General features: G+C 32.4%; 1 protein-coding gene across 1 annotated transcript; it reads left to right on the top strand.

Annotated features, from left to right (window-relative positions):
• Positions 1-26,390, top strand: LOC132602784 (uncharacterized). Its single transcript, XM_060315552.1, has 5 exons — positions 1-415; positions 555-745; positions 914-2,023; positions 25,769-25,852; positions 25,965-26,390. The coding sequence occupies exons 1-5, from the start codon at positions 1-3 to the stop codon at positions 26,388-26,390; spliced, it is 2,226 nt and encodes a 741-aa protein (XP_060171535.1).
• The last annotated feature ends 572 nt before the right edge of the window (positions 26,391-26,962 follow it).

Here is a 26,962-nt window from a genome sequence, read left to right as displayed (position 1 = left end):
ATGCGCCAGTTTAATCCTAATTGGTATAAGGGTCGTCGTAAGTGGTTGGAGTACAGTATAACAAAATATGCTGCATATTGTTTGTGTTGCTATTTGTTCCAAAATGAACATGAAAGTAATGGAAATACGAGTGAAACTTATACAAAAGTTGGCTTTAAAGCTTGGAACAAGGCTCTTGAAAGATTTAGAGCTCATGTTGGAAAGGTAAATATCATCTACAACAAGTGTTTTAACAGGATCCTTGATTTAATGAATCAATCACAGTCAATTCAAACTGCCTATGACAAGAAACTCGAAAAAGACAAAAGTGAATCGCGACGTCGCTTGAGTGCTTCAGTCGATGTGACAAGGTTTCTCTTAAGACTAGGATTATCATTCTGTGGGCATGATGAGAGTCAATGTTCTTCCAATAGAGGTATCTTTCTTGAACTTTTGCAATGGTATGGAGATATTAATGAAGATGTTGGAAGCATTATATTAGAAAACGCCCCCAAAAAATAAAATGATGTGTTCTCCAAGTATTCAAAAGGATATTGTTGATTCTTGTGCTAAAGAAACAATCAAAGCCATCATTGAAGACCTGGATGGGGATTATTTCGGGATACTAGTTGATGAATCAAAGGATATATCACACAAGGAGCAAATGACAATTGTTCTGAGATATGTTAACAAAGAAAGCGATGTAGTAGAGCGATTTGTTGGTATTATTCATGTTAGTGATACATCTGCTCCTTCATTAAAGGAGGCAATCTACTCTTTTCTTTCAGATCACTCATTAAGTCCATGACAAATACGTAGGCAAGGTTACGATGGAGCTAGCAACATGCAGGGAGAGCTAAATGGTCTTAAGACTTTGATTTTGAATGAGACTCCATCTGCATATTGCATTCATTGTTTTGCTCACCAATTGCAGTTAACACTTGTAGCTCCTGCAAAGAAGAATTCGAATGTAGATGATTTTTTTTGTATAGTTACTAATGTGTTAAATATTGTTGGAGCATCTTTTAAGTGCAGAGATTTGCTTCGAGAACATCAAGCTGAAAAGTTAGAGGAACAGCTCATATCAGGTGAAGTGCATACTGGGCGAGGATTAAATCAAGAACGTGGGCTTCAACGACCAGGTGATACTCGTTGGGGTTCTCATTATAGAACATTAGATAATCTCATTGTCCTATTTCCATCAATCATTCACGTGCTTGAATTTACTGGACGTGAGTGTCCTAATTATACTGACAGACTTGTTGCTACAAGTCTTGTGAGTACGGTTAAGGAATTTGATTTTACTTTTATGTTGCACTTGATGTGGAAAGTTCTAATGATGACAAATGAGTTGAGCTCCTCATTACAAAGGATGGATCAAGATATTGTCAATGCTATGGGACTTCTCGCTCTTACAAAGCAAAGATTACAAAAAATGAGGGATAGTGAATTCGAATTATTAATGGATGATGTCTCTTCCTTTTGTGATAAATATGATATAATCATTCTGAAGATGGACGCTAGCTACTTTCCTGGAAGATCGAAGCGTAGATCTCTTGATCTTACATATTCTCATCATTTGCGCGTTGATATTTTTTATGCTGTTATTGATTTACATCTTCAAGAGCTTAAGAATCGTTTTGATGCTCTGAGTACTGACTTACTTCTCGGTATGGCTAGTCTGAATCCAATTAATTCATTCGGAAATTTTGATAAGAACAGGATAATGAGGTTGGTTGAATGTTATATGAATGAATTTTCTAGTAGCAAGCTTCGGGATCTCAGCTGTCAACTTGATAGTTTTATAGTTTATGCTCGTGGTTCTGACAAGAGGTTCTTCAACTTGAAGGGAATTAGTGACCATGCAAAATTGTTGGTTAAATCAGATTTTCATCAAAGCTGGCCACTTGTTTATTTGCTTATCAAGTTGACTCTCATTCTTCCCGTTGCTACTGTGTATGTGGAACAGGCTTTCTCCTCCAGGAAGCACATCAAAAATGAGCTTCGTAACAGTATCGGTGATGAATTTTTGAATGGTTGTTTAGTTTGCTATGTAGAGCGTAAGATATTCGCAACCATAAGCAATGATACTATTATTCATCATTTTCAACATATGAAAAGTCGTCGAGCACATTTATGACTTATGACTAGATGTGTCTTCTTGTAATGATAACTTTATTAGTAGCTCATGTGACTTGAGATTAGAAGTTGCTTTTTGTGATGACAATATTAACCGTTGTTTTTTAATTAACTTTTCTTATTGCCGTGTTCAAGTGACTGTATATTTATACTATGTGATTACTAGCAACCTTATGTTTAAGGAAGTGAGCACCCACGACCTTCAAATCCTGGATCCGCCATTGGTAAAGATCCAATTCACCCCCTCTTGTGTTGTAGTGTTGGCGCATAGAACAACACAAATAATTGTAATTAGATTTTATTTATACAAGGGATACACAAGATATATATATTTTCGGCGATCTTCTCAGCCACCATTTATTGAGTTTAATTATATGGAGAAAGAAATACCTTATCTCCTTGTAGTTAATTAATTTAGAGGAGCCTGCAATAATATTATGAGACAGAAAACTACAAACATAACAAGGATGAAAACAACTCAAAACGATTTGTTTTCGATGTTTCTCATGCTTATTTTGAAGATATCAAGAACATTGTTTCTTGAGTCAACTGAATCTAACTTTTAAGTTGATTAAGAAACCAACTTTTGTTCTCCCTATAAATACTTGTTATATATTCGTTCCAATTCATGTAATCTCGTCGCAGCTATTTTGGTATAACAAGAAGTTTGAATATGGCTGAATCTCACGTTTGCTTCTCTAGGTTTTTGGTATTACTTTTCAGCATACTCCTCATTGCGTCAAATGGTATGTTTGCTTTGTTTCCACGATTTGATCCCTTCTTAAGAGCTAATTAACAGTCAATCATGTAGCTAACTACCTCATTTTAAAAAAGTTTTAGTTGTAGATATCGTGGTTGTAAGAAATATTTATATCATTAGATCTTTCTTCTTTGTTGTAATGGCTAATTAACGTGTATTTATTTTTAAGATTACAAATTTCATATTTTAATATTTTAAGATAACTTATCTGCAAATATATATTTTTATGTTTACCTGATAATATTAATGTCTTACACTGACGATGTACATAACTTAAATCTATATAAAAAAACTTATATTGTTAGAGCAGCCCGAATGTCGCACCTTAGATGGCGAAAGTTCAGTAACCGAAAGCATCTAGCTTATGCTTCGACCCGAATAGCATGGGGCACGTGGGCAAGGACCACCTTACAAAGCTAGATATATACTCCTACGATAACGAAGTAGTACCGTGAGGGTAACCTACCCACGTGCGAGCCTGACACTCTCTCTCACAACGCGGACAATAGCAAATCATACATTAAGAGAATATCTTTGGACTGTATTAGCCCGACAATTGATATCGAAGCAATGGTTCGACGAGACGAATATATATAAGGAGGAGATGGTGGAGTGACAGTGTGGGCCCAATTTAGTGCCTTTGCCATCTACAGGCCGGTTTACCACATTATATTTACCCATAGTTTTAAAGACGTAAGCAGGGCCGTCTCAACAAGATTGGGGACCTAAAGCCAAACTTTAGAGAGAGATCCTAATTTTATTTTATTTTTAAAGAGAAAGATCGAGGGAAATTTGCAGGATTGCCCTTCGCTGGGGGTGGTCTTTACTTTTTACCCCTCAAATTTGTGATCTTTAACTTTCGTCCTTTAGGCAGAATTTCTGCCTTGCGATTTTTTTTTTTACTGAGCTGGGGTTCGAACCCACAACCTCGGGGTATTAGGCGAAGGGAAAACTTAAAGACCACCAATTTGAAGGGCAAAAATTAAAGACCACCCCGAATGAAGGGCAATCCGCGCAAAAAAAGGAAAGATCGACGTATATATTTTTATTTAAAGTCTACTTTTTTAGTTTTTTGTTTAGATGCGAAGTCATTAATTACTATTTTATAATCGTCAAGCACAATGGTCTTAAGTTGCTAACAATTTTTTCAAATCAATTAATTCGAAAAAAATTCAACTGACAATATAGCTAATCAATCACGCGACTAAAAAAAAAAAAATTCTTCTCCTTTTTTTCTTTTATAAATATTTTTCACTCCCTCTGTCTCAATTTATCTGGCACAATTTGGATTTCAAGAGTCCAACTTCTTAATTTTATCGTGAATTCAGACATACAATCTTTAAGTTTTTTGAAGAACAATTTACATATTTAGAAGCTACATAAAAGTATCATAAGTTACAATAATTTTTTAAACAAATTACCATAAAACTTAATAAAAACGGGGCCCCAAAAATTTGGGGCCCAAAGCCATTGCCTTAGTGGCTTTGGCCTTGGGCCGGCCTTGCAGAAAAGAAGCCAGTGAGCTTTGGTAGCCATAACTCGGTTGATGTGGGTGGCACACAATCAAACTCTAAATTAGGCCATGACTGTGATGGGTCACGTGGAACGTAGTTTAAGATAGAAGATTGTTGGGTGCTTGAACAAATTCCCGCATGGAAAGTAGAATAGAAGAAGAAGTAACTTATATAATGTTGGATTGGTGTGAGGTCTTTTGAGTAAAATCGTACAGGTTTGGCACAATATCACACCTATTAAGATTATTTTTGAGTTGTTTTAGCCCAACATCGCCCCCCTCCCCCACCCCCTCCCTTTATATATATGGACCAAACATATGAGATTCTTTTTAATAATGTGCGGTGATGAGGCTTGAGAGTCTAGACGCTTTGTCAGACTTAAGAGTATGCTGAATTGTGTGACAATTTTATTTAAAAGTGAAATTATAGTTTTCGGAGGTCGCTTTAATATAGAAATTGTAGTTTATTTTATAAATCAAGATTTGGGTACAAGATGGGCTTGGATCACCTTTCATTATTAGTTGTGATCATGACAATCGATATTCCGATAAAATGGTAATTTAGAAACCTATTACCAAGATTAAAATTCACTGATAATATAGGTATATATAACTTAAATCCATATTTTTTAGTCGCAGAAATATTGGCAATAGCAAACAAATCCCCAACGAAGTCCTCCCCAATCACACACTCCTACGGGGTATCCCTCTGTAAAACATTTTGTACCACAAAGATGATCGTCATTGCATTGCCCACTATATGTAGCACTCAACTTCTGGCACATATTTCCCCCCACAACTTTAGTTTCTGCACTCACGAAAAGAAAATGGCCTGCAAAGAGGAAAAAATACGAAGAAGTAAATTTATTGGTGGTACTTTAACTCTTGAACACATAAACAAACAAATAAATAATTTCACTTTTAAATAAAATTGTCACACAATTCAGCATACATATGTTTGGTCCATATATATAAAGAGAGGGGGTGGGGTGGCCGGGGGGAGGGGGAGGGGGAGGAGGGGGCCAATGTTGGGCTAAAACAACTCAAAAATAATCTTAATAGGTGTGATATTGTGCCAAACCCGTACGATTTTACTCAAAAGACCTCGGGCAATTCGCAGAATTGCCCTTCTTTTGGGGTGGTCTTTAAATTTTGCCCCTCATATTTGAAATCTTTAAGTTTTGCCCTTCGGCTAAACCCCATGGGTTCCAGGTTCGAACCCCCACACAGTCAAAATTTTAAAAAAAAATCGCAAGCCAGAGTTTAAATTCGCTATGCCCCAACCGGCATACACTTGTGAAGGAATTACCAAAGTTACGCTGGACCCGGCATACTTATGCCTTATGGGCAGACTTGGCATAAGTATGTCGGGTCCGGCATAACTTTGGTAAGTCCTTCACAAGTTTATGCCGGATCCGGCATAAAAGTTTGCCCATTAAAAGTATGCCCCCAACGGCATAAACTTGTTAAGGAATTACCAAACTTATGCCGGTCCCGGCATACTTATGCCTTATGGGCAAACTTGGCATAAGTATGCCGGGTCCGGCATAACTTTGGTAATTCCTTCACAAGTTTATGCCTGGTCCGGCATAAAAGTTTGCCCATTAAAAGTATGCCCCCACCGGATGAGGGTACCTAGGAAGAATTTCATTGTCCTCCTTCCAATATTATTACAGAACTAAAAGGCTTCATGGTAAAAACTTTGTGCGTGGCCTCTTCCACTCATCGTTATGCAAATGCTGTCAACGATTATCATAGTGTTAATACTCATGAAAAACTAGGCTTAGATATAATGGAACAAAATCACGACAACTACTCTTTTCTAACACTACCCCATAATATATTAACAAGAGCAATTATAATATATCCAATACAGGAAATGTAGCAAAGAAAGTCTTTAGGCCACATTGACACAAAAACCACTTGAATTTTAATAGAGCATTTTGATGTCACTAAAAATCTGTAAAAAGTTGACATGAGATCTCAAAGTTATGCCGGACCCGACATAAACTTATGAAGGAATTATCAAAGTTATGTCGGACCCGGCATACTTATGCCAAGTCTGCCCATAAGGCATGAGTATGCCGGGTCCGGCATAACTTTGGTAATTCCTTCATAAGTTTATGCCGGGTCTGGCATACACGCGACCCAAACCTTGCCTTGCAGTTTTCTTTTTTAATTTATGCTTGAGCGGGGGTTCGAACTCAGAACCTCATGATTTTAGCGTGAACGTTCAGTGTTGCAATGCGAAGGGCAAAAATTAAAGACCAGCAATATGAGGGGCATAATTTAAAGACCACCCCAAAAGAAAGGCAATCCGCGCAAAAAAATGAAAGACCTCACACCAATCCAACATTATATAAGTTACTTCTTCTTTTATTCTACTTTCCATGCGGGAATTTGTTCAAGCACCCAACAATCTTCTATCTTAAACTACGTTCCACGTGACCCATCACAGTCATGGCCTAATTTAGAGTTTGATTGTGTGTCATCCACATCAACCGAGTTATGGCTACCAAAGCTCACCGGCTTCTTTTCTGCAAGGCCGGCCCAAAGCCAAAGCCACTAAGGCAATGGCTTTGGGCCCCCAAATTTTTGGGACCCCGTTTTTATTAAGTTTTATGGCAATTTGTTTAAAAAATTATTGTGACTTATCATATTTTTATGTAGCTTCTAAATATGTAAATGAATAACATAAATTAAGTAGTATCCAAAGTTGAGTCTTCTCTTAAGTTAAGATGTATGTTAGGTTCGCTTATTGGTTGAATTAAGTCCATTAAGTATCGGTTGGGCCTTGTGGTCCTCTAATTTTGGGTAATGTCAATTGTTGTTACAAATTTTGAAGAATTTACTAAAAGAAAAAATCATATTTAAAGTTGCATAAAATTAAAGCTAAACTTCGAAAGATGCGTAGTACACTGTACATTAATATTATCTTAGGAATAACTCTAAAAGCTAAATTGTCTAAATGGAGACTTTTAAATCTTGTGGTCTTAAACTAGAGATGTGTTTAGCTAAAGGAGACTTTTGAATCTTGAGAGCTTAAACTAGATGTTTCTATTATACTGAATTTTTTTTTTAATCTTGTGATCTTGAACAAGTCATGTGAGTTATTAGAATTAAAAAGCTACTACTAAATAGAAAGTAATACTATTCTTTTTAAAACAAACTGAAAAGAAAAGTAAGACGCATAAATACAAGCATATGCCTATATTTTATTGCAGAACTACATAGTACATACACAAAGAAGCACCTTTAATTTTTTTTATTTATTTTCTTTCTAACCATTTGAAATAAACACAAGTAACAGCACTAAGTAATCACAGTATTCCTTTTTTCCGAAAAAAGAAAACTTATTCTGCACTCAAGAACAATTATTCACCTGTATTATAATAATAATCACAATAAGCTTTTATATATTTTATTAGATTTGATCAACATTATTTGATGATTTAATTATTTAGCAGAAATATTGGCACATGCAAACATATCCCCAATGAACTCCTTGCCATTCACATTCTCCAGAGGGACATCCCTCCTTCACACACGTTGCCTCACAATGTGCTGATTCATAGCATTGCCCACTAAATGTTTCACTAAATTTCTTGCAAATTCCATCCTCCACAGCATTAACATCTGAAAAAGAAAAAAAAAATACAATGAAAGTCATTATTTTGTTCGTTTTATTTGACTCAACGGGAAGTTTTAATTATTTTTTAGATATTTGTGATCTAAAATTAATATAGATATTTGTGCAGTTATAAAAAGTGGCGAAACTAGAAATTTTAATAAGGACGTTCAAAATTTAAAAAGTAATTTTGACCTATATAGTATACAGTATTATTTTTTATATATTATCAACAGTATGATTTTTGGATGAAAGGTGTTCAAACGGTCAACCTTCAGTCTATGTAGCTACACCACTGACTATAAATCATCTCATTCAGAATAAAATACTAAGTTTAAAGTTTTGTTGTTTTTAAATAAATATGACATTCTTTTAAAATATTGAAGTTGGATCGGAAGGAATAGTACTTTTACACTTGTAGACTAAGCCTGGCAACCGGTTTGGTTTAACCGGTTCAAACCGGTAACCAGACCGGTTAAACCGGAACCGGTGAAACCGGTTTATCAGTCACGGTTAACCAGTGAATTATTACCGGTCCGGTTTTACATTTTTGGGACCGGTAAACCGGAACCGGACCGGTTAAAACCGGTTAACCGGTCAAAAAAAAATTAAACATATAATACATATAACTTAAACATATATATATATATATATATAAGTTATAACTATATATAGTATATATATAACTTAAACATATATACATAAGTTATAACTATATATAGTATACATATAACTTAAACATATATATATATAAGTATATATAGTATACATATAACTTAAACATAAATAAGTAAATATAGTATACATATAACTTAAACATATATATATATAAGTTATATAAGTATATATAGCATACATATAACTTAAACATATATATTTATTTAAGTTATAATACATATAAGTTAAGTTTTTTCTAAGTTTGTAAATTTCTATTTTATAACTTAAGTATATTGATATTATAAATATATTCTTAGTATATTTTAGATATATATGTAGTATAACTTAAGCATATAACTTAATATATATATACATATATGCTGTTAGTTAGTAAATATATAAACTTTACTTATAAACTTATATAACATATATAAATATACCTACAATATACTAATAAATACTATAATATATATATATATATATATATATATATATACTATTAAAAAAACAAAAAAAGGTTTTTTTTAATGTTTGGGCCGGCCGGTTCCGATTTCCATGTTTGGAACCGGTTAACCTAAACCGGTGACCGGTTTATATTTTTAGACCGAAAATCGGCCGGTTTAATAACCGGTTACCGGTTTTGACCGGTCCAAGCCGGTTGCCAGGCTTAATGTAGACACAGAAAATTAAATGATTTTACACCCTTTTCTAATAGTAGCTTTTGAATTTTAAATGAGTCAATCACACAACTCAAATATACAATTAAATCAGATAGAGAGCTTGGATTCTCAAGTAATTTCATGGACATATACATTATGAAAAAAAAATCATCTGCATATTTCATAAATAAAAATAAATAAGAGCCAAGCCCACACGTGGAGAGACGTGTTAGGTTGTGGACCTAACATAAACAATAAAGTTATCCCTTAAGAGTGAGGGGATCAAAATTATGGGAACAAAGCAGTTGCTTCCATCTTTAAAAAAAAAAAAACTCACCGGCTGACGCAATGAGGAGTAGGCAAAAAAGTAACACCAAAAACCTAGTGAAACAAACATTATATTCAGCCATATTAAAATTTATCTTTAATTATATCAAATACTCCAACAAAGAGTTATATGAGAAGTGAAATGAATGTCAGATATTTATAGGGAGAACAAAAGTTGGGTTCTTAATTAATTCAAATTTAGAATATAGTTTATTCAAGAAACAACGTCCTTGGTATCTTCAAACTCATCGTTTGAGCTGTTTCTGTCCTTGTTATATTTGTAATTCCAAGGAGCCAGCAACAAGGTATTTTTCGATAAATAAGAGATGGAGTGAAATTACGCATGGTTTTTTTGGTTTAGCCTTTACGATGACTTTTTGTATGTCTTTTAAAAAAGTGAATGACTTATATCAACATATGTAAGTATCTGTAACAACTCGACCCTTCGTTTTAAATATTTGGAACCAAATTATGTTTCTGTTTAACAAATTATGTCCCAAAAGTGTTTTATATTAATTATGTTGGTACGCTTATTTATGAATTGTTGGTATTATTCGATTTGAGTCTCGAGGGGTTCAAACATATTTTAAAAAGTTATTGGAACTTAATATGGTGTTGGTGATATCTGGTGCCTACCTCAATCATGAGGTAGAAGTTGCGATCACGAGATAGGGGATTGACCAGGGAAGTTGACTCTCGTTATCATGAGAGAGTGAGCCTTGCACTACTAGAAATAGAGGTTTTTTCCACCGACATTTAGTGGGAAATTTATACTACAAAATATGATTTTCCCACCTCAGTCCCACCGAATCAGCTCACTGGGAAAACGCATGGTGAGAAACTGGTTCCCATTGAAATTCGGGGAAACTTTCTAATTTTTTTTAATGTGAAAAAATACTATTATTTAGATTTTTCCCATCGACAATCGGTGGGAAATAGCCACTGAACATTTTTCATTGGAAAAATAGAAATTTTTTAGTAGTGTTGATCACAAAAAGTTGACTTGGTCAGCCTCTGCTGTTGAGCCTGGTCCGGATCGCAAAGAAGTTTTACATAGAGGTGAATCCACAGTATTTAAGGAATAGTGAGTTGTAAAATTTCAGAATTTGAATCCACATTTTTATTTAAGGTTTGGGATCTTTTGAGGAAGGAATTATAATATTGGATTGAGGCAATGGTTCACCTTTGTATTTTCACCCTTGAAAACATGAGATAAAAGTAAAAATGTATGGACTTGAGCTCTAAACCCCCAAATTAGAAAATTAAAGGTTTTGATGGACGTTCTTTTTTACTCCATTTGAAAAACTAATCATCTATTTTTGGATTCAATGGATTACAAGTTATTCTTTTTTCATTGCGTAATTATCTTGAATATATTAATTATTTCTTTATTTTTCAATCACCCGGAAGGGACAAAACAAAAATTTTGTTGTTTCTTCAACAATTTCTGATCTCTAGTGTGGACCTCTCAATAGATTCGAAGACAGATGAAGTTCTAACCGGTCTGAATCTTTTGCTGAATTTTCGAATTTTGTTGCTTCAGGATGTAAATTCTTCGAGTAAACTTATTAGGTTCGGGTATCTAACCTTGTTGATGAATGATTGACTTTTTGAGTTGATTTTAACTTCAACCCAAATTTATTTGTAATAGATGAATGCAGTGGGGTTTGTATAACTCCATTCATTGTTATTGTGCATAGATAGAGGTATGTGGAGATTTTGATCTCTAGAAGATTTATTCCTTAAAGTTAAGCATACTGCTCGAATGCGGAGCTAGGTTGGCCGAGGGGTTTCATCCTTCGGCGAAATATTATACTGTATATACAAGGTTAAAATTATTTTTTATGTACATATAGTAGATGTTGAAACCCCTTGGCTTCTTCGTGTGTTTTACTTCTTTATATATTTGAACCCCCTTAGTAAAAGTTCTGGCTCCGTCACTGTGCTCGATAATGAGCTTATATGATAGTATGATTTTGTGGGTAACTATATATATATATATATATATAAGATGACGAGCATATACATACAAAAACCAGCACACTATGGTATTAGCTGATAGTGTTATGATCAACGTTGTGACACATGATACATGTTTATCTACATACAGATAGTATAGATGCATCAGATATTTATGATGCCATATATCCTTTCAAATTAGTATATTCAATCTCAGCCAATTAAGGCTGAGTGACGGGCTCCTAATTTACACATGGATTTAGCCCTATATCAACCAAATTGTAACTTAGCATAATCTAATGGCTAATAAAATGATGGAATTAAACTTAGATGGTAAATCGGCAACCCAGAATTGGAATTGGTCTGTTGGTTTGACTTTTGACTTTGTCTCAAACTCAATGAGATGCTTAGGTATACAGTACGCCATTGAACATCTTGTGAATGATGTGAGATATTCATATCATGATGTGTAATTTACAACTAATGCATATTATGATGATATAAATAGACGCTTGATATGTGGAACATTGATTCGCTTAATTGTTAAATACCTCAAAATGTGCTCGATTAATCATATGAGATTCTAATCTTATGAAGCTAACGTCTCGACATGTGAGGTTCATGCAGGCTTTACGCATTGAACTGTCTCTAGCTCTCATGTACTTCAATAATATTAGATGCATACATTTTGTTTTGGTCGGCCCAATTCATTTCTATTCTCTCTCTCTCTCTCTTTTTTTTTTTTTTTTTTTTGTCAAAAGAGATATTTTATATAAATATATTTGGGTACCTAGGGCTGAGCCATATATGTTAAAGAACCAATTAACACCCCTCCGTCGAGAAACTGTACTACTTAAATAAGTAAAATCTTTTATTTATGTGTGTGTATATATACACACTATATGTTGAATTTTCTTAACTTCTTAATGTAATGTTTTCTTTACATTTTAATTTGATCTCCTTGATTGAAATACCGGCTCCGCCATTTATGAATAGCATTGCAATTTTAAGAGAATTTGACTTGGGAAGATCATCATGGAGAGAGATGCTGAGAGTAATGAAATGCCTTTAATTGTATTATACTTTCAATTATAACATTTTTCTAATCATGATTAAAACACAGGTAATTAATTGCATTAGAAATAACTATTCACAATTTGTTTTTGGTAACTATTCAGTCAGCAGAGATATTGGCACATGCAAGCAAATCCCCAACGAGTTGTTCTCCATTCACACTGTCCAGAGGGATATCCTTCATTATTGCAATTTTTCTCACAATGAGATGACACGTAGCATTGCCCATGAAATGTAGAACTAAATACCTCACAAATTTCATTTTCCACACCTTCAATATCTGCAAAAAGAAAAAAGGAAAGAGGAAAAAGCAGTATGAAAATTACTATTAGTACTCTAACGTTTGTAGACATAACTAAATACATAATTATTATTAAAAAATAAAAAAAATACTATTACATCTTTTTTAATAATTTGAATTTTAAATGAGATGATCATATAGTACAACATAATACCAAAAAAGATCCTTGGATTCCCAAGTCTTGCCGACACCAATTATCAAAAATAATTTTCATGTATTTGATCCATAAGTTTTTTTTTTTTTTTAGAAAAAAAAAAAAAAAACTGGCTTGTACTTGGGGAGACATGTAATAGGTAAATATAGACCTAAATAAATGTACACGATCTGTAACAGCTTAAGTTTTATACGATGCAACAGTTATGCCTTTACAGGAATCAAATTATGGTAACAAAGCAGTTGGTTATTCCATACTCCCTCCATTTCATCTTGGTTTGACTAGCACAGAGTTTAAAATAAGTAAAAGAGACTTTTGAATCTCGTAGGTTTTACTTAAAAATGTGTGTAATATACCAAGTATATTCTTGAATCTCGTGGAAAGGCAAGACACTTTATTACATGATTTGAAACAAATACGTATTTTTTAACTCACCATTTGATGCAATGAGGAATGTGGTAAAAAGTAGTACCAAAAACCTAGAGAAGCAAACGTGAGATTCAGCCATATCCAAACTTCACCTTATATCAAATAGCAAGAGCTATATATGAGAATTGGAATGAATAACAAGTGTTTAGAGGGGGGGTGAGGGGGCTCTGGAAGTTGGGTTCTTAATCAATTAGAAATTAGAATATTTAATTGATATTCAAGAGGCAATATTCTTGGTATTTTCAAAATCACCAAGAAACACATCGCAAACAAATCGTTTGTGCTGTTTTCATCCTTGTTATATTTGTAGTTTTCTATGTCAATGTATTATTGATTCCTCTAATCTACTAGGAGCCAATTCAATAAGTTTTTTTCCCAATAAATATAAGAGGGCAACTATAATACTTTGTCTTTTTGCAGTAGATAAATTACAAATTACGTTAGCTAGAACAATTTCGGCTAATACTTGTAATAATTTAGCTCGTTCTGTAACCTTAATGCTAATTAGTACCATCACTACTTATAATGACAATTATGAAATATCAATAATAGCAGTCTCCACCATGTTAACCCAAAAAATTAAATAAAAGGAATTGATACTTATGATAAGTGAAAGATTTATAATGGTCGACGACACCCATTATCGTAAAGTTATAGTGATTCGTCGGGATTTGACCGGAAATTCTGATGGATCTGAAGTTTTTTTTTTTTTTTAGTATTTGTGGCTAAAAATTCTGGAATCCATTAGGATTTGTGGTCAAATCATGGTGATTATTATAACATGTTGTATGAAAATTCACCAGCACGTTTTGTCCAAAATTGATCCGGATCAACTCTAGCTAAATGACTCCAAATTTATACACAGCTTTCTAATACCAATTCCAACGGTTTAATAATATACCCATTTTGTCTTGTTCACCAATTTTTTTCAAGCTCAACAAACTGGACAACTTTGTTCTTCTATTTTCTCCAGCCAAACCAATTCAAACCATGCATTAAGGATATACAATATAAGCTTAATGGACGTTACCCATGTAATAACCACAAAGAAATAATAAAATTTTCAATTTTAATTATGTACTCATAATTTATTTGAAGAAGAAGAAGAAGAAGAAGAAGAAGAAGGAGGAGAAGGAGAAGGAGGAGGAGGAGGAGGAGGAGGAGGAGGAGAAGAAGAAGGAGAAGAAGAAGAAGAAGAAGAAACAAGAGAAGAAAGATTAATTCCCGATGAAAGTCTAAAAAGTATATTAAACTGGGTACACTTTCCTGTTATGTAACAATATTGGTGTACACATTATGTAACGAGCGATTTACAACAATGACCTTAAAAATGTGTGATCTTAAACTTTTGCCCTGCTTGCCGCATAGGCAATACTTCAAGGTCAACAAGTTTAATTTTGACGTTTGACCTTGAAGATTTACCCGTAAAATAAGCAAGGTTAAAAAATTCAAAACCGCCAATTTTCAAGATCAAATTGGGTACACTTTCCTGTTATGTAACAATATTAGCTCAATGGCCCTAAAGTTTATTCAGAGTATAAGTTGTTCATGAATTGGTTTTAGAGTGGAACCTAACTTCACAAGCTTAATTTAATTGTAAGGACCAACAAGCTAAGATTGATATTTTAGTCGCAAGATGATTAGTTTCGTTTCATCATTATGCCCCCAATAACGAGCTAGTTATTTACAAGAATGGAACATGTTTTCTAATATATATTTTCAACATGGAACATGTCTTCTAAGTGCCGAACAAAGTTAAACTTGTTGGAAATTATCAAAGCTTGAGAGGCTTGTCTTGGATACAGTCCTCCTAAGAATATTTCGTTAGTGTAGAGCTGTTCTAATATAAAATAGGAATAGAACAAGAAATATTCAACGAGAGTAGAAAATCCAACAATTTTATATATAGAAGTATAGATTTTTTGGCGTGTCCTCGAGAGAAGGCAAAGTCTTGTATACATAGGTAAACTTGTAATGGCTATAATTAGAGGCGAATTTACGATTTCTAGAAGATAGTGCACCATTAAAAATAAAAAGAGAGAAAATGCATTAAGTGGGATTAATCCTTGAACCTCTATGTAAATAATTTAACTTTTAACCAAGTGCACTACTAAGCCTCTTGTAGCATGGGTTCTAAAAAGTAATACTAGATATATTTTAAGAATTATACACATGATATACCAAATTTAACCGGTGATCATGGATTCACGTGAACTTTTTTTACACCTAAATTCGCCCCTGGCTATAATATAACGCTATAAAATATAACAGCTAAAACATATAACAATAGTAATTATATGAATAAGCTTAACAACTCAATTATATTATAAGGATTTATGACTCATTCAATTCTAAAAGGACGAATCCGGTTTTCTCGTAAAGTCCAAAATGTAAAAATGTTTTTAGAAAATATTAAAATTGAATTGGGCTCACATATATTTCGCCCACAAAAGACAATTAACATGGTATCTCTGGAATATACAAGAACACAATTAACATGCATGGTATCTTTTGAAAAGGTTCATAACTCTGACTTTTAGATTCTTTGGTTGCCGTCTATATTATCAGATTAAATTTGTAAGCAAGATAATATTTGATAGTATAGTTGTCTCTATTATAAATAGCTAAATAGATTCTCAAAGTACATAAGTTAATTATAGTTGAAAGTATAATAGAGAGAATCAATGGCTAAGTTTCAAGTTTACTTCCTTGTCTTGCTTCTCTGCTTCCTTCTCATTGCAACCACTGGTATATTCATTACTCCACTTCACTAATTAGATTCTCAATTCTCTATGCTTGTGTGTGTTTAAATTTGTCAATTTTTTTGCTTAATTAAAAATATAGAAAGTAAGAAATTATAGAGTTTTAGTTTTGTGTGCACACCGTTAGTACGGTAAAAAGTAGTTCCTCCTTTTCAGTTTACGTGACATACTTTTCTTTTTAGCCCGTTTTAAAAAAATTACGTACTTCTAAAGTTGTAAACAATTAGCTTTACACTTGATCTCATTTTACCCTTAATGCAGAGGTTTAATAATCACACGAATGTTATGGCTTGTTTGATTGAGGCAACAAATTTCAAAAGTTTTATAGTCACAGAAATGTTATAGGTAGCATATTTTAGATTACAAATTTCATAGTTTTTTCGTTTTTTAAAATCCTGTGCCTATTCAAACTATATATGTCACATAAATTGAACTGAATGCAGTATTAATTACACGATCGGGTCTAAGGTAAATGGGAACAGTTGGAAATTTAAAAAAGAAAATAAAAAGGTCTAAGGTAATGAACTAATTATAGGTAAAATTTTATGATAAACATTATTCGATAACCTGATACGTACAAATAGTAACTAACTTGTTTCCCTAAGTTAACCTATAATGATTATCGAAAATATTTTTATATTATCACTTCATATACTGTAAATCCAAAAATATATGTGTTTGTTCATTTGTTCACTTCTTTAAATGTCGAAATCGCTTGCGAAAAATCATAAGTACGCCGTTGTTGTTAATGACTCTGGTACTTATATAATTTCCGTTAATGCATGCCATTTTGGAATCTAAATAAATTTAGAAAGAAATCATAGTTTTTTTTATTTTTAATTAAATTTATTTATTTATTGTAGATATGGAAGTTGAAGCTCAATCTTCATGCACGTATGTCAGTAATTCAAGAGGGACTTGTTACTCCTGTGCTTTCCGATGCAAAAATTTTGAGGGTGAATTTGATGGATTTTGTGATCAAAGTGAAGTTTGTTACTGCAGAACATGCTTATAAATTATAATTAATTTAGCACCTTTCTTATTACCATTTCTTATTATTAGCAGCGGACATGTTAAGTATCTTTAATTAATCGTCATTTTTCTTAATTAATGTTATCCCTATTTTCTCAAATGTACTCTTATTGATTTCCTTGAAGAAATCATAGAATGTGTAACTGTTTGTTGATGTATAACTTACTGCTTCAACTATACCTAAAAATTATAGCAAGTCACTAAAAAAAAAATTATAATTAAAATGCCATCCAACTTTGATTAAGTGTCATATAAATGGGTCAGATGCATAAATAGACAATTTTAGACCCCTGTTTAAGGCATAGCCGTGATTTACAATTTTTTTTATTTTGTAAATATAACCACTTTCAGACATACGAGTTAAAAAATTAAAAAAAAAAAACTGCATATGAAATTATAACACTTTTATTTAAAATTTGGCATATTGCTCATGCAAGCAAACTTCTACATGCAACATCAATCATTCACTAGTCACTACGATGACAACGTTACTCTCTGGAAAAAAAGAAACTCTCTTTGTTCAAGTTTTACAGCTTTTTATAATCACTTACTATTAATTATCAACTTTTGTGATACATGAACAATATTTATTGGGGGCTTAATACGACAATTAATTAGCAACCACCAAATATACACATGCAAACATATCCTTTTTTCGCTCCAGTCCAATCACATTCTCCTTCAATAGCCCCCTCTTTTACCCTGCATGTCTCATCACAATTGTAAGGAATTAAGCATTGCCCTTTAAATGTTCCACTCCACCTTTTACAAAGACCACCTTCCACTCTTCCCATATCTGCATACACCAATTGAGATTCATGTCGAAAATAAAAAATATAGCAACGGATAACTTCTGCAGCTAAAAAGTAAAAAAGCAGTTGCTAATTTTATTTAACGACGGATTGTAAAAAAAAAATCATGTTAGCGACAAACTATTTAATAACAAATTACTCTTTGTTTGTAGTGTACTAAATTCTTATTAATGTTCGACTTTAAATCACCAATATTACTATATATTGAGCCTCCCCTGAATTAATTGGTCTCTCCTAATATATTTTTAGTTGTATAAGCCTCAGATAAATAGTGAGCCGCATGTTGTTGTAATTAGTTGATAGTATAGTTTCCTTTCTTCTCTTTTTTTTTTTCTTTCAGATTCTCTCTTTTTGTGCAAATCTTTGCTAATCTGAGAATTTAAGATATGCTGAAATATACATACTAAAGATGGAAGTGATTAGTTTGATAGCTAGCTCATTTGGTGATAACTTTAAACTTCCATGTATAAAAAAAAAGAAGAAGAATCAACCTAAAGAGTCGCCCACCCAATAACTTAATTAAAAATAGCAGGCAGATATATAATATATGTATAATTTAAATATAATATGTGTATAATCTATGTAATGGCTAGAAAAAGCAAACAGTAAATCCAGTAGCTATTTGGATAAAGATCCCTAAAGATAGCGTACCACCAAAAACCCTTTTTTCTTTTTTCCCTTCCCTCTTACATGTGATTATAAAAAATTATAAGATTTTCAAGATACGAACAACGTTTAAGACTATATAAGGAGATCTTAACCAATGTGAGATTTTAACACTCCCTTCCTCTTTTTCCCCAGCTTAGAGTTGGATATTTTGGAGTAAAATAACATAGTATATAACATGGGCCCAATATCAATAATGTCGATCCTTAAAGCTTGACCGGAAAAAAAAAAAAGGTGAAACTTACACAAATAGCTACCTTTTAATAGCTTCTAACTAGTTATAGCTACAAGTTGAAAATTTACAATTCGTACTGCTTTTGGCTATATTTCAGTTGTATCTCGCATTTTTAAAATACAGTGAAATATAGCGAAATACAGTAAAATACAAAACACGTTATAGTAAATTTAGGCTCTATTTTTGGAACATATTTTTAAAAAAAAATCTGAGAGAAAAAATAGGCTATATTTTTTTTAACATAATATTCTTTTCCTTTTTAAATAGTAAGTCAAATTAAATCAATCATATTTCACACAAATCACTGAAGAGTAAAATCAGGCCCTATTTATGGAACCGTTTTTTTTTTTAAAATTATGGGATTCAATTTAAAACTTCCCATAAATCACGCATAACGGTTGTTCTTCCATAAAAGCTTACGAATCTCTCTCAACTTTTATCACAATCAAAACTTTTTGAATTCAAAAACAACTAAAGATCTAAAAACTTCCAATTACAGAAAAATATACACTGAAATATAATGAAATATGGTTTATTGTTTAAGAAATATAAAGTTGTAGTATGCATATATACAATGGAATACAATGAAATATATCAGAAACTGTTTCATAAATTAGAAATACAAAATGCAGAAATACATTGAAATACAGCGAAATACAAAAGTCGTGAAAACAAAGTGTAGTAAAAATAGACTCTATATTTGGAACATTCACTATATCTACACCAAAAAAAGATAAATACATTGAAATACAGCGAAATAATGTACTGAAATATACTGAAAATTAAATGTACTGTTTGTTAATACACTGAAATATGCTGAAACATTTTATCAAACACTTGGTGGGCATGAAGCTCTACAACTCTCATCAATGGTGTTCTTATGGGAAAGAAGCGAGTTGTCTCAGGTTGCTATAAAAAAGACGTTATCCGGAAATAAAGACTTTCAATTGGACTAGTTAATAAATCTTCACTCCGTCGTCTTTCACCGTTGTTAGAGCTCTTTTTTTTCACTCCGTCGTCGACCATGGTTGTTGCTACTACTGTAGGATTCGTCTGATTTGTAAGAGAAAATGAGATCTAGGGTAGGTGATGGAACAGAAGCATATGGAGTTCAGATCTGAAGAACTAGAACCTTAAGGTTTTTTTCGAGTTTGGAGATGGAGATGGTAGTAATAGTGGTGGTGGTGTTGACGGCGGCGTGGGTGGTGGAGATAGAGAAGGGAGGGAGGGGTAAGTGAGGGGAAGGAGAAGAGAGGCTGGAGATAGAGTAAGGGAGGGAGAGAGGCGGTAGTGAGGGGAAGGACAGAGAGGAGAGGGAATTTTTTTTTTAAGGTTTGGAGAAGATGATAAATCTTAAATGTGTAGTGAGGGAGAATAGAGAGGTACGTGTATTTCAAAAGTTACTGAACCAGTTATGAAATGTAATTTTGGAAAAATAAAGCTACGAAAATTAAATAAAAAATAAGGTAGTTATTATTCATAAATAAGTCTTACAGGTAGCTATGACAAGTAAATTTTCCCAAAAAAAAATGACAATATAGTGTAGCAAGGTAACTAATTGGAGAAATAGAGAAATACAAATTTACTTACTGTTTGATGAAAGAAGAAGGAAGCTGAAAAGTACCAGGAAAAATGTATAATAGAGAATGCGAGATTTATCCATTAATTAAAACTTTTGATGTTGTGTTAGTTTAATTTTCATATGTGATAAAAACTTAGTAGCACAATATGATCATATTTATAGGGAAAAGAAGAATGATGAAAACAGTAACTATTCTTAAGCACATCGATTTTTCTTGGGATGATCTCCTAAAACAATGATGAACTAATTTTTAAATGCATCCAAATTTCTGCTTCTTCTTTTTTTTTTTTTTTGGTTTTTCTTGTCTTATTATTAACTGCTTCCTCCGTCCCAAAATAAGTGTCATTTTAGTTTAAAAAATTTATTCCAAAATAAGTGTTACTTTATGAATTCAAGACCAAAGTTAGCAAGTGTGTCCAACTATGTCTTTAACATTAAAGAAATAATCCTCTTTAATATTGCTTAATTCTAAAAGAATCTCTAATAAATAAGTATAACTTAGTAAACTATATCTTGTATTTATTATTTTGCTTAATGGGTGTGAAACGAGCTTATAAGATGACAATTATTTTGAGACAGACGGAGTAGCATCTAATACACCAACGAGTATAATTTGAATTTTTGGTCCTCTTTGATTCACTAAAATGTGATTTGATCGATAACTAGCATCCATCGACGGCTCTAAACATTATTCTTGCAAAGATTATTAGAAAAGAATCTCAGATTTCCCTACTTATGATTAGGGTTGTTCACGGTTTTGGTTAAAATCAAAATCAAATCGAAAATTTAATCAAATCGAATAAAAAAATCGACATTTGATTTGGTTTGGTTTTAAATTTTAAAAACCGATAATATTTGGTTTGGTTATGATTCTATTAAAAAATAACCGAACCAAACCGATAAATTATATACATAAATTTTATAATTATTTATATGTATAATATTAGTTTTTCATAAATAATTATAAATATTTTTATATCTTTTAATCATTAATTTCGGAAACAGCCTCTCTACCTTTCAAGGTGGGGGTAAGGTCTGCGTACACTCTACCCTTCCCAGACCCCACATTATGGGATTCTACTGGGTATGTTGTTGTTGTTGTTGTTGTTTAATCATTAATTTGATTTTTGGTCTACTTATTTCACATGATTGTTTAAGACTCATGCTTTTAAGAGTATGTCCAAGCCCATGTCTTTAAGTCTTTTAACTCTTTTAAGTGTTAAGTGTAAACCTACTAACAGAAGCTCACGTTAGAGTCTAATGTCTTTAACTTAAATTTTTAGCCTTCCTTTGTCAGCCATTTGATTTTAGGTTGTTTCTTTTTTTTTTTTCGAATTTATACCTTTCTTTTTTCTTGTCTGAATGGGTCCTAAACTTCTAATATTTCATATGAAAAGGACAGAGGTTGTAGATTTGGAGGTTCCTATAAAAGATACTTCAGAAACATCAGCATTTGCTGCAACTCAAGCACATGGTAATGTCCTAATACTTCTTCCGTGGGTAATCCTCCTAAAAAGCAAAAAAGAACAACTTCTTGTAGTCGAGACCTTAGCCTTGGGGATAATGATAGAAAAACATCTGAAGTTTGGGATCATTACACAAAGTTTTTTTATTTCATATATTTTCATTTTAATTTTAGGTAGTCTTTATGTTTAATTAATATGTATGTTTATAACAACAACTAAAAGCTCTTATGCTCTACTTTATTTCCAGGTATGTATATTAAGATGACAAAAATAGTGCAGTCATTACTAAGTTAATTTTTAGCTCTATATGTAATAGTTTAGCAACTTTGGGTAACTTGAGTACTACACTATCACTAATACTAAAAATGTTTCTATGATGTATGTTCCACCTTAAACTATAAATAAAAGTTATCGTTTGAAAAAAAAAAAAACATGTTTTTTTCAACTTTTAATGTTTTACTGATAAGTCTCATGGCTGCTAGTCATAAACCAAAAAATCAAACCAAACCGACAATAACCAAACTGGTGGTTATTATTTTATTTGGTTTGGTAACTTTGGTTATGGTTTTAGACATTTAAAAACCGACTAAATTGGTTTAATTATTATTTTAATCAATAACCCACTCAAACCAAACCATGAACACCCCTACTTATGAGGATGGCATCCATTTAAAATTGTATTGATAATTACTCCCTTTTTTAAGGAAAATTTAAATGGACACTTGACTTCAATCCAAAAGTGTGTCATTATTGCAGGTAATGTGATTACACTGATATGTAAAAGAAAATCTACTATTTTTACTAGTCTATGATACGTGTCACTTGTGGCTTCTCGACATGAACTTTGACTAACATTTTAAAATATAAATTTTACGCCATATTAATATAAAAAAAATTACAACTTATAATACTTTTCATGTATTTTTTGAATATTTAAATTTTTATTTTAAAATATTAAACTAATATAATTCAATTTAAGTTCGAATATTAGTGAAATTGACTTTGAAAAACAAAGTTGTTGCTCCTTGGTAAAGTATTGATGTGATATGTTTCAACATTATTTCTTCCTGCCCCTTGAAGTTTTATTTGTTTTCCCTCCTTTTATAGGTTTCTAATAACTTGACCATTCAACGAAAAGTTTTACTATGTGCCTCCCATAACTGACATTAGTTGTGTGATGCTACTTTTTGTGAGACAAGAAAATGGATCCACATCTTACACTACTGGAATTACAAATTTTTGGTTCATTTTATTAGTCTCACAAAATGAAGCATCACACAACTCATGTCAGTTGTGTGAGATACATACATATTAAAAAAAAAATCGACGATTATAAGTCAATTTTTATTTTGTTGCACCAGATCACTAAATTATTTTTGGTGACATAAATATCACTTAACATTACTCAAGTATCACAGAAAGTCACTAAATTATTTTTGATAACAAAATTACCTAAAAGTCATTGCAAGTCACTAAATAGATTGTTTTTGTTTCCAAAATATCATTCAACTTTGATTAATTAGTATTGCACAAAATGTCTCTTTTATTTTATTTAATAGTAACTTCTTTTATACTTAGCAAAATTAAGTGATCATCCTTATAGTCGTAAGTTCGTATCCCTGTCCTTATGGGCCGTCGAGCCATGGCTCACAAGATCTATTAATCCAATTCATGAACTGACGAGTCGATGGGCCTCTCCTAACTAAGTCAAAGTAGATAGTAATCTTGACGATCAACAAAATAAATCCTAGATTTCCTGCCACGTTTGTATTAATTGTTCATAACTCTCACTAGTTGAAGCCGTAAAAGAGGATATAAAAGTGGCATGACCCTACAAGCAATATGTTTTTATAGATCATCCAGGAAATTCTACTCAAAAGACTAGTCTATTAGGTGGGAGAGTCCATTTAATTTATAATATTTCTCTTTTTAATCAACGAGAAACAATTGACACACAACACAACAGCATCAATCATTCACTATAATGACTACATTACTCTTAAGGAAAAGGGAAAAAAATTCCCTTTATTCATTTGTTCTTCATATTTGATTGGAGTGGGAACCTATCCCCACTTTTAAAAAGTTTAAAAGCATATACAATTATTGGGTCCTGAATATCATTTAATTAGCAACCAGCAAATACACAAATACAAGCCCATCCTTCTTTAATTCCAGCCCAATCACACTCTCCATCGATGGCCCCTTCATTTGACTTGCATGTACCATCACAATAGACAGGAATTATGCATTGCCCTTCAGAAATTCCACTCCATCTTTTACAAAGACCAGCTTCCACTTTTCTCATCTCTGCATAAAATTCAATAAAAATTACAGTCCAATACCATTTGACCATCTAATATACAAAATATATATACACTGTATAGGTAGTATATATTTTAAATTAAATGCTTACACTATACATTTAATATATACACGTATACACAACATATACACTGATAGTGGATATATTGTGTATACTTTGGCCATGTTGATAAATTAGTTGGCCGAAGGGCACATTTACATAAGTTTCCCAAAATCAATTGAGATTCATATCAAATGATACCAACTCAACAAGTACTAGATTCTTCTTAATGTTCGGCTTCAAGTCACTAATATTATTGAACCGCCGCGAATTAGGTTCTCCTAATAATATAAATTATTTTAGTTTATAAGCGTCAGGTAAACACTGAATCATACATTGTTCTAACTAGTTGATAGTACAGTTTCTTTTTTTGCCGGTTCGAATATACAAACTTTATTCCTTTTTTAAAAATCAAAATAATTGTGTGATTATACGTTGTAGTCAATTTCGCTCCAAGTTGAAGTTGAGTTTTTCAAGTTTGAAAAACTAATTCTGACCACTTTTCTAAGTAAAAAAGAATTCCCTAACAAAACTTCAACATTTTTTCAAGTGAAATGCATGCTTAAACACAACTTGAGTTTTCAAAAACACCTTTGCAACTGAACTTCAAATACTACTCTTTTTTCTTTTTTTCCAAATACTACTCTTTAATTCCTCCTTTTTGTGAGTATCTTTGCTTCATAATGGAATCTAAGATATTGTTGAAAAATATATACTATGTTTAACTCTACCTCAAAAGTTAACTCAAGAAGTAACGAGTTTCATACCTAGAGCCCGCTTGGATTGGCTTATAAGTTGCTAAAAACAGCTTATAAGTTGTTTTCAGCTTTTTTGAGTGTTTGGTTGGTCAGCTTAAAGCCATTTTGTGCTTAAAATAAGTCCAAAAAAATAATTGGGTCTGTTTGGCTTAGTTTATCTAAAGAAAAATTTACTTGTCATAGCTACCTCTAAGACTTATTTATAAATAATAACTACCTTATTTTTTATTTAATTTTTGTAGCTTTATTTTTTCAAAATTACATTTCATAACTGGTCCAGTAATTTTTGAAATACATGTACCTCTTTATTCTCTTTCACTACACATTTAAGATTTATCATCTTCTCCAAACCCTAAAAAAAATTCTCTCTCCTCTCTCCCCTTCCCCTTACTGCCGCCTCTCTCCCTCCCTTTCTCTATCTCCGGCCTCTCTTCTCCTTCAACTAAATTTCGTGAGGCAACTGAGCGTTAAAGCTCGTAGAAACTATAGCAACATCGTTGTTGCTGCTTCCTAGTCGAATAACAACCATGACTTTACTCCGGCGGTTGTTAAAGCCGTCGATGCCGCTGCCGTTGCTCCTGTTGATGATGATGATGAGGTGGCATCGATGGTGGTGGAACGACGCCAAATCTGAGAATACACTCAGACTGAAAAAGAGGGAGCAGTTATCATTTCATCATCTTTTTATTTTTTTTTCTTTGTTTGAACAGAGTCCATTAACAAAAAGACCAGCAATGGAGTTATTCCACAAAGCAAAAGCAGCACGTTTACAAAGTCATCATGACAAGTATTTAGCAGCTGATGAAGATGAAGAATCAGTGACACAAGATCGTAACGGTGCTTCAAAAAATGCAAAATGGTTTGTTGAATTTGTGGAAAAAATAGACAATGTTATACGTTTAAAAAGTTGTTATGGAAAGTATCTTACTGCTTCAAATCAATCTTTTCTTCTTGGTATGACTGGTATGAAAGTCTTGCAAACTTTGCCTCAAAGACTTGATTCCTCAATGAGGAGGTTTTTTTCCAGTTTGTTCTGGTGGTTCGGTAGGGTTTTGGAGTGGAGCAGGATGGTGGATCGGAAGAAAGGCGGCGGAAGAAGGAGGAGGGTTTTTCTAGTTGTTGTGGTGGTTCGGTAGGGTTTGTGGTTGTGGTGTTTCAGTATATTTCAGTGTACTGTTTCAATATATTTCGCTATATTTCAATGTATTTCTAATTTACGAAACAATTTCTGATACATTTCATTGTATTCCATTATATATACGCATACTACAATTTTATATTTTTTAAACAATCAACCATATTTCATTGTATTCCAGTGTATATTTTTCTGTATTTGGAAGTATTTCTAAAAGTTTGGAATTGAATTATTTGGAAAGAAAAACGCGGGTTGTTATGGAACTTCAGCCGTTATGCGTGATAAATGGTTGATTTAATTTGACTTACCATTTAAAATGAAAGAAGAAAATATGTTCCATAAATACAACCTATTTTTACTTTGCCAAATTTTATATTTTCGTGTATTTCAAAAACGCGAAATACAACCGAATACAACAAAACCAGCAAAAAACTTTTGAATGGACTGATTTTGATAGATAGATGTTAGCTGTAATTGAACCTCATGAGGTTTGCGTGAATCATGGAACCATTAATCCAAATTACCATATAATTTGAAAAAGATTTTTATTGCCATAAATATAGCCTTTTTTAA

Source organism: Lycium barbarum, chromosome 7, assembly GCF_019175385.1.
Source record: "Lycium barbarum isolate Lr01 chromosome 7, ASM1917538v2, whole genome shotgun sequence".
Classification (NCBI taxonomy): Eukaryota; Viridiplantae; Streptophyta; class Magnoliopsida; order Solanales; family Solanaceae; genus Lycium; species Lycium barbarum.
This window is presented reverse-complemented; position numbering and strand designations above follow the sequence as displayed.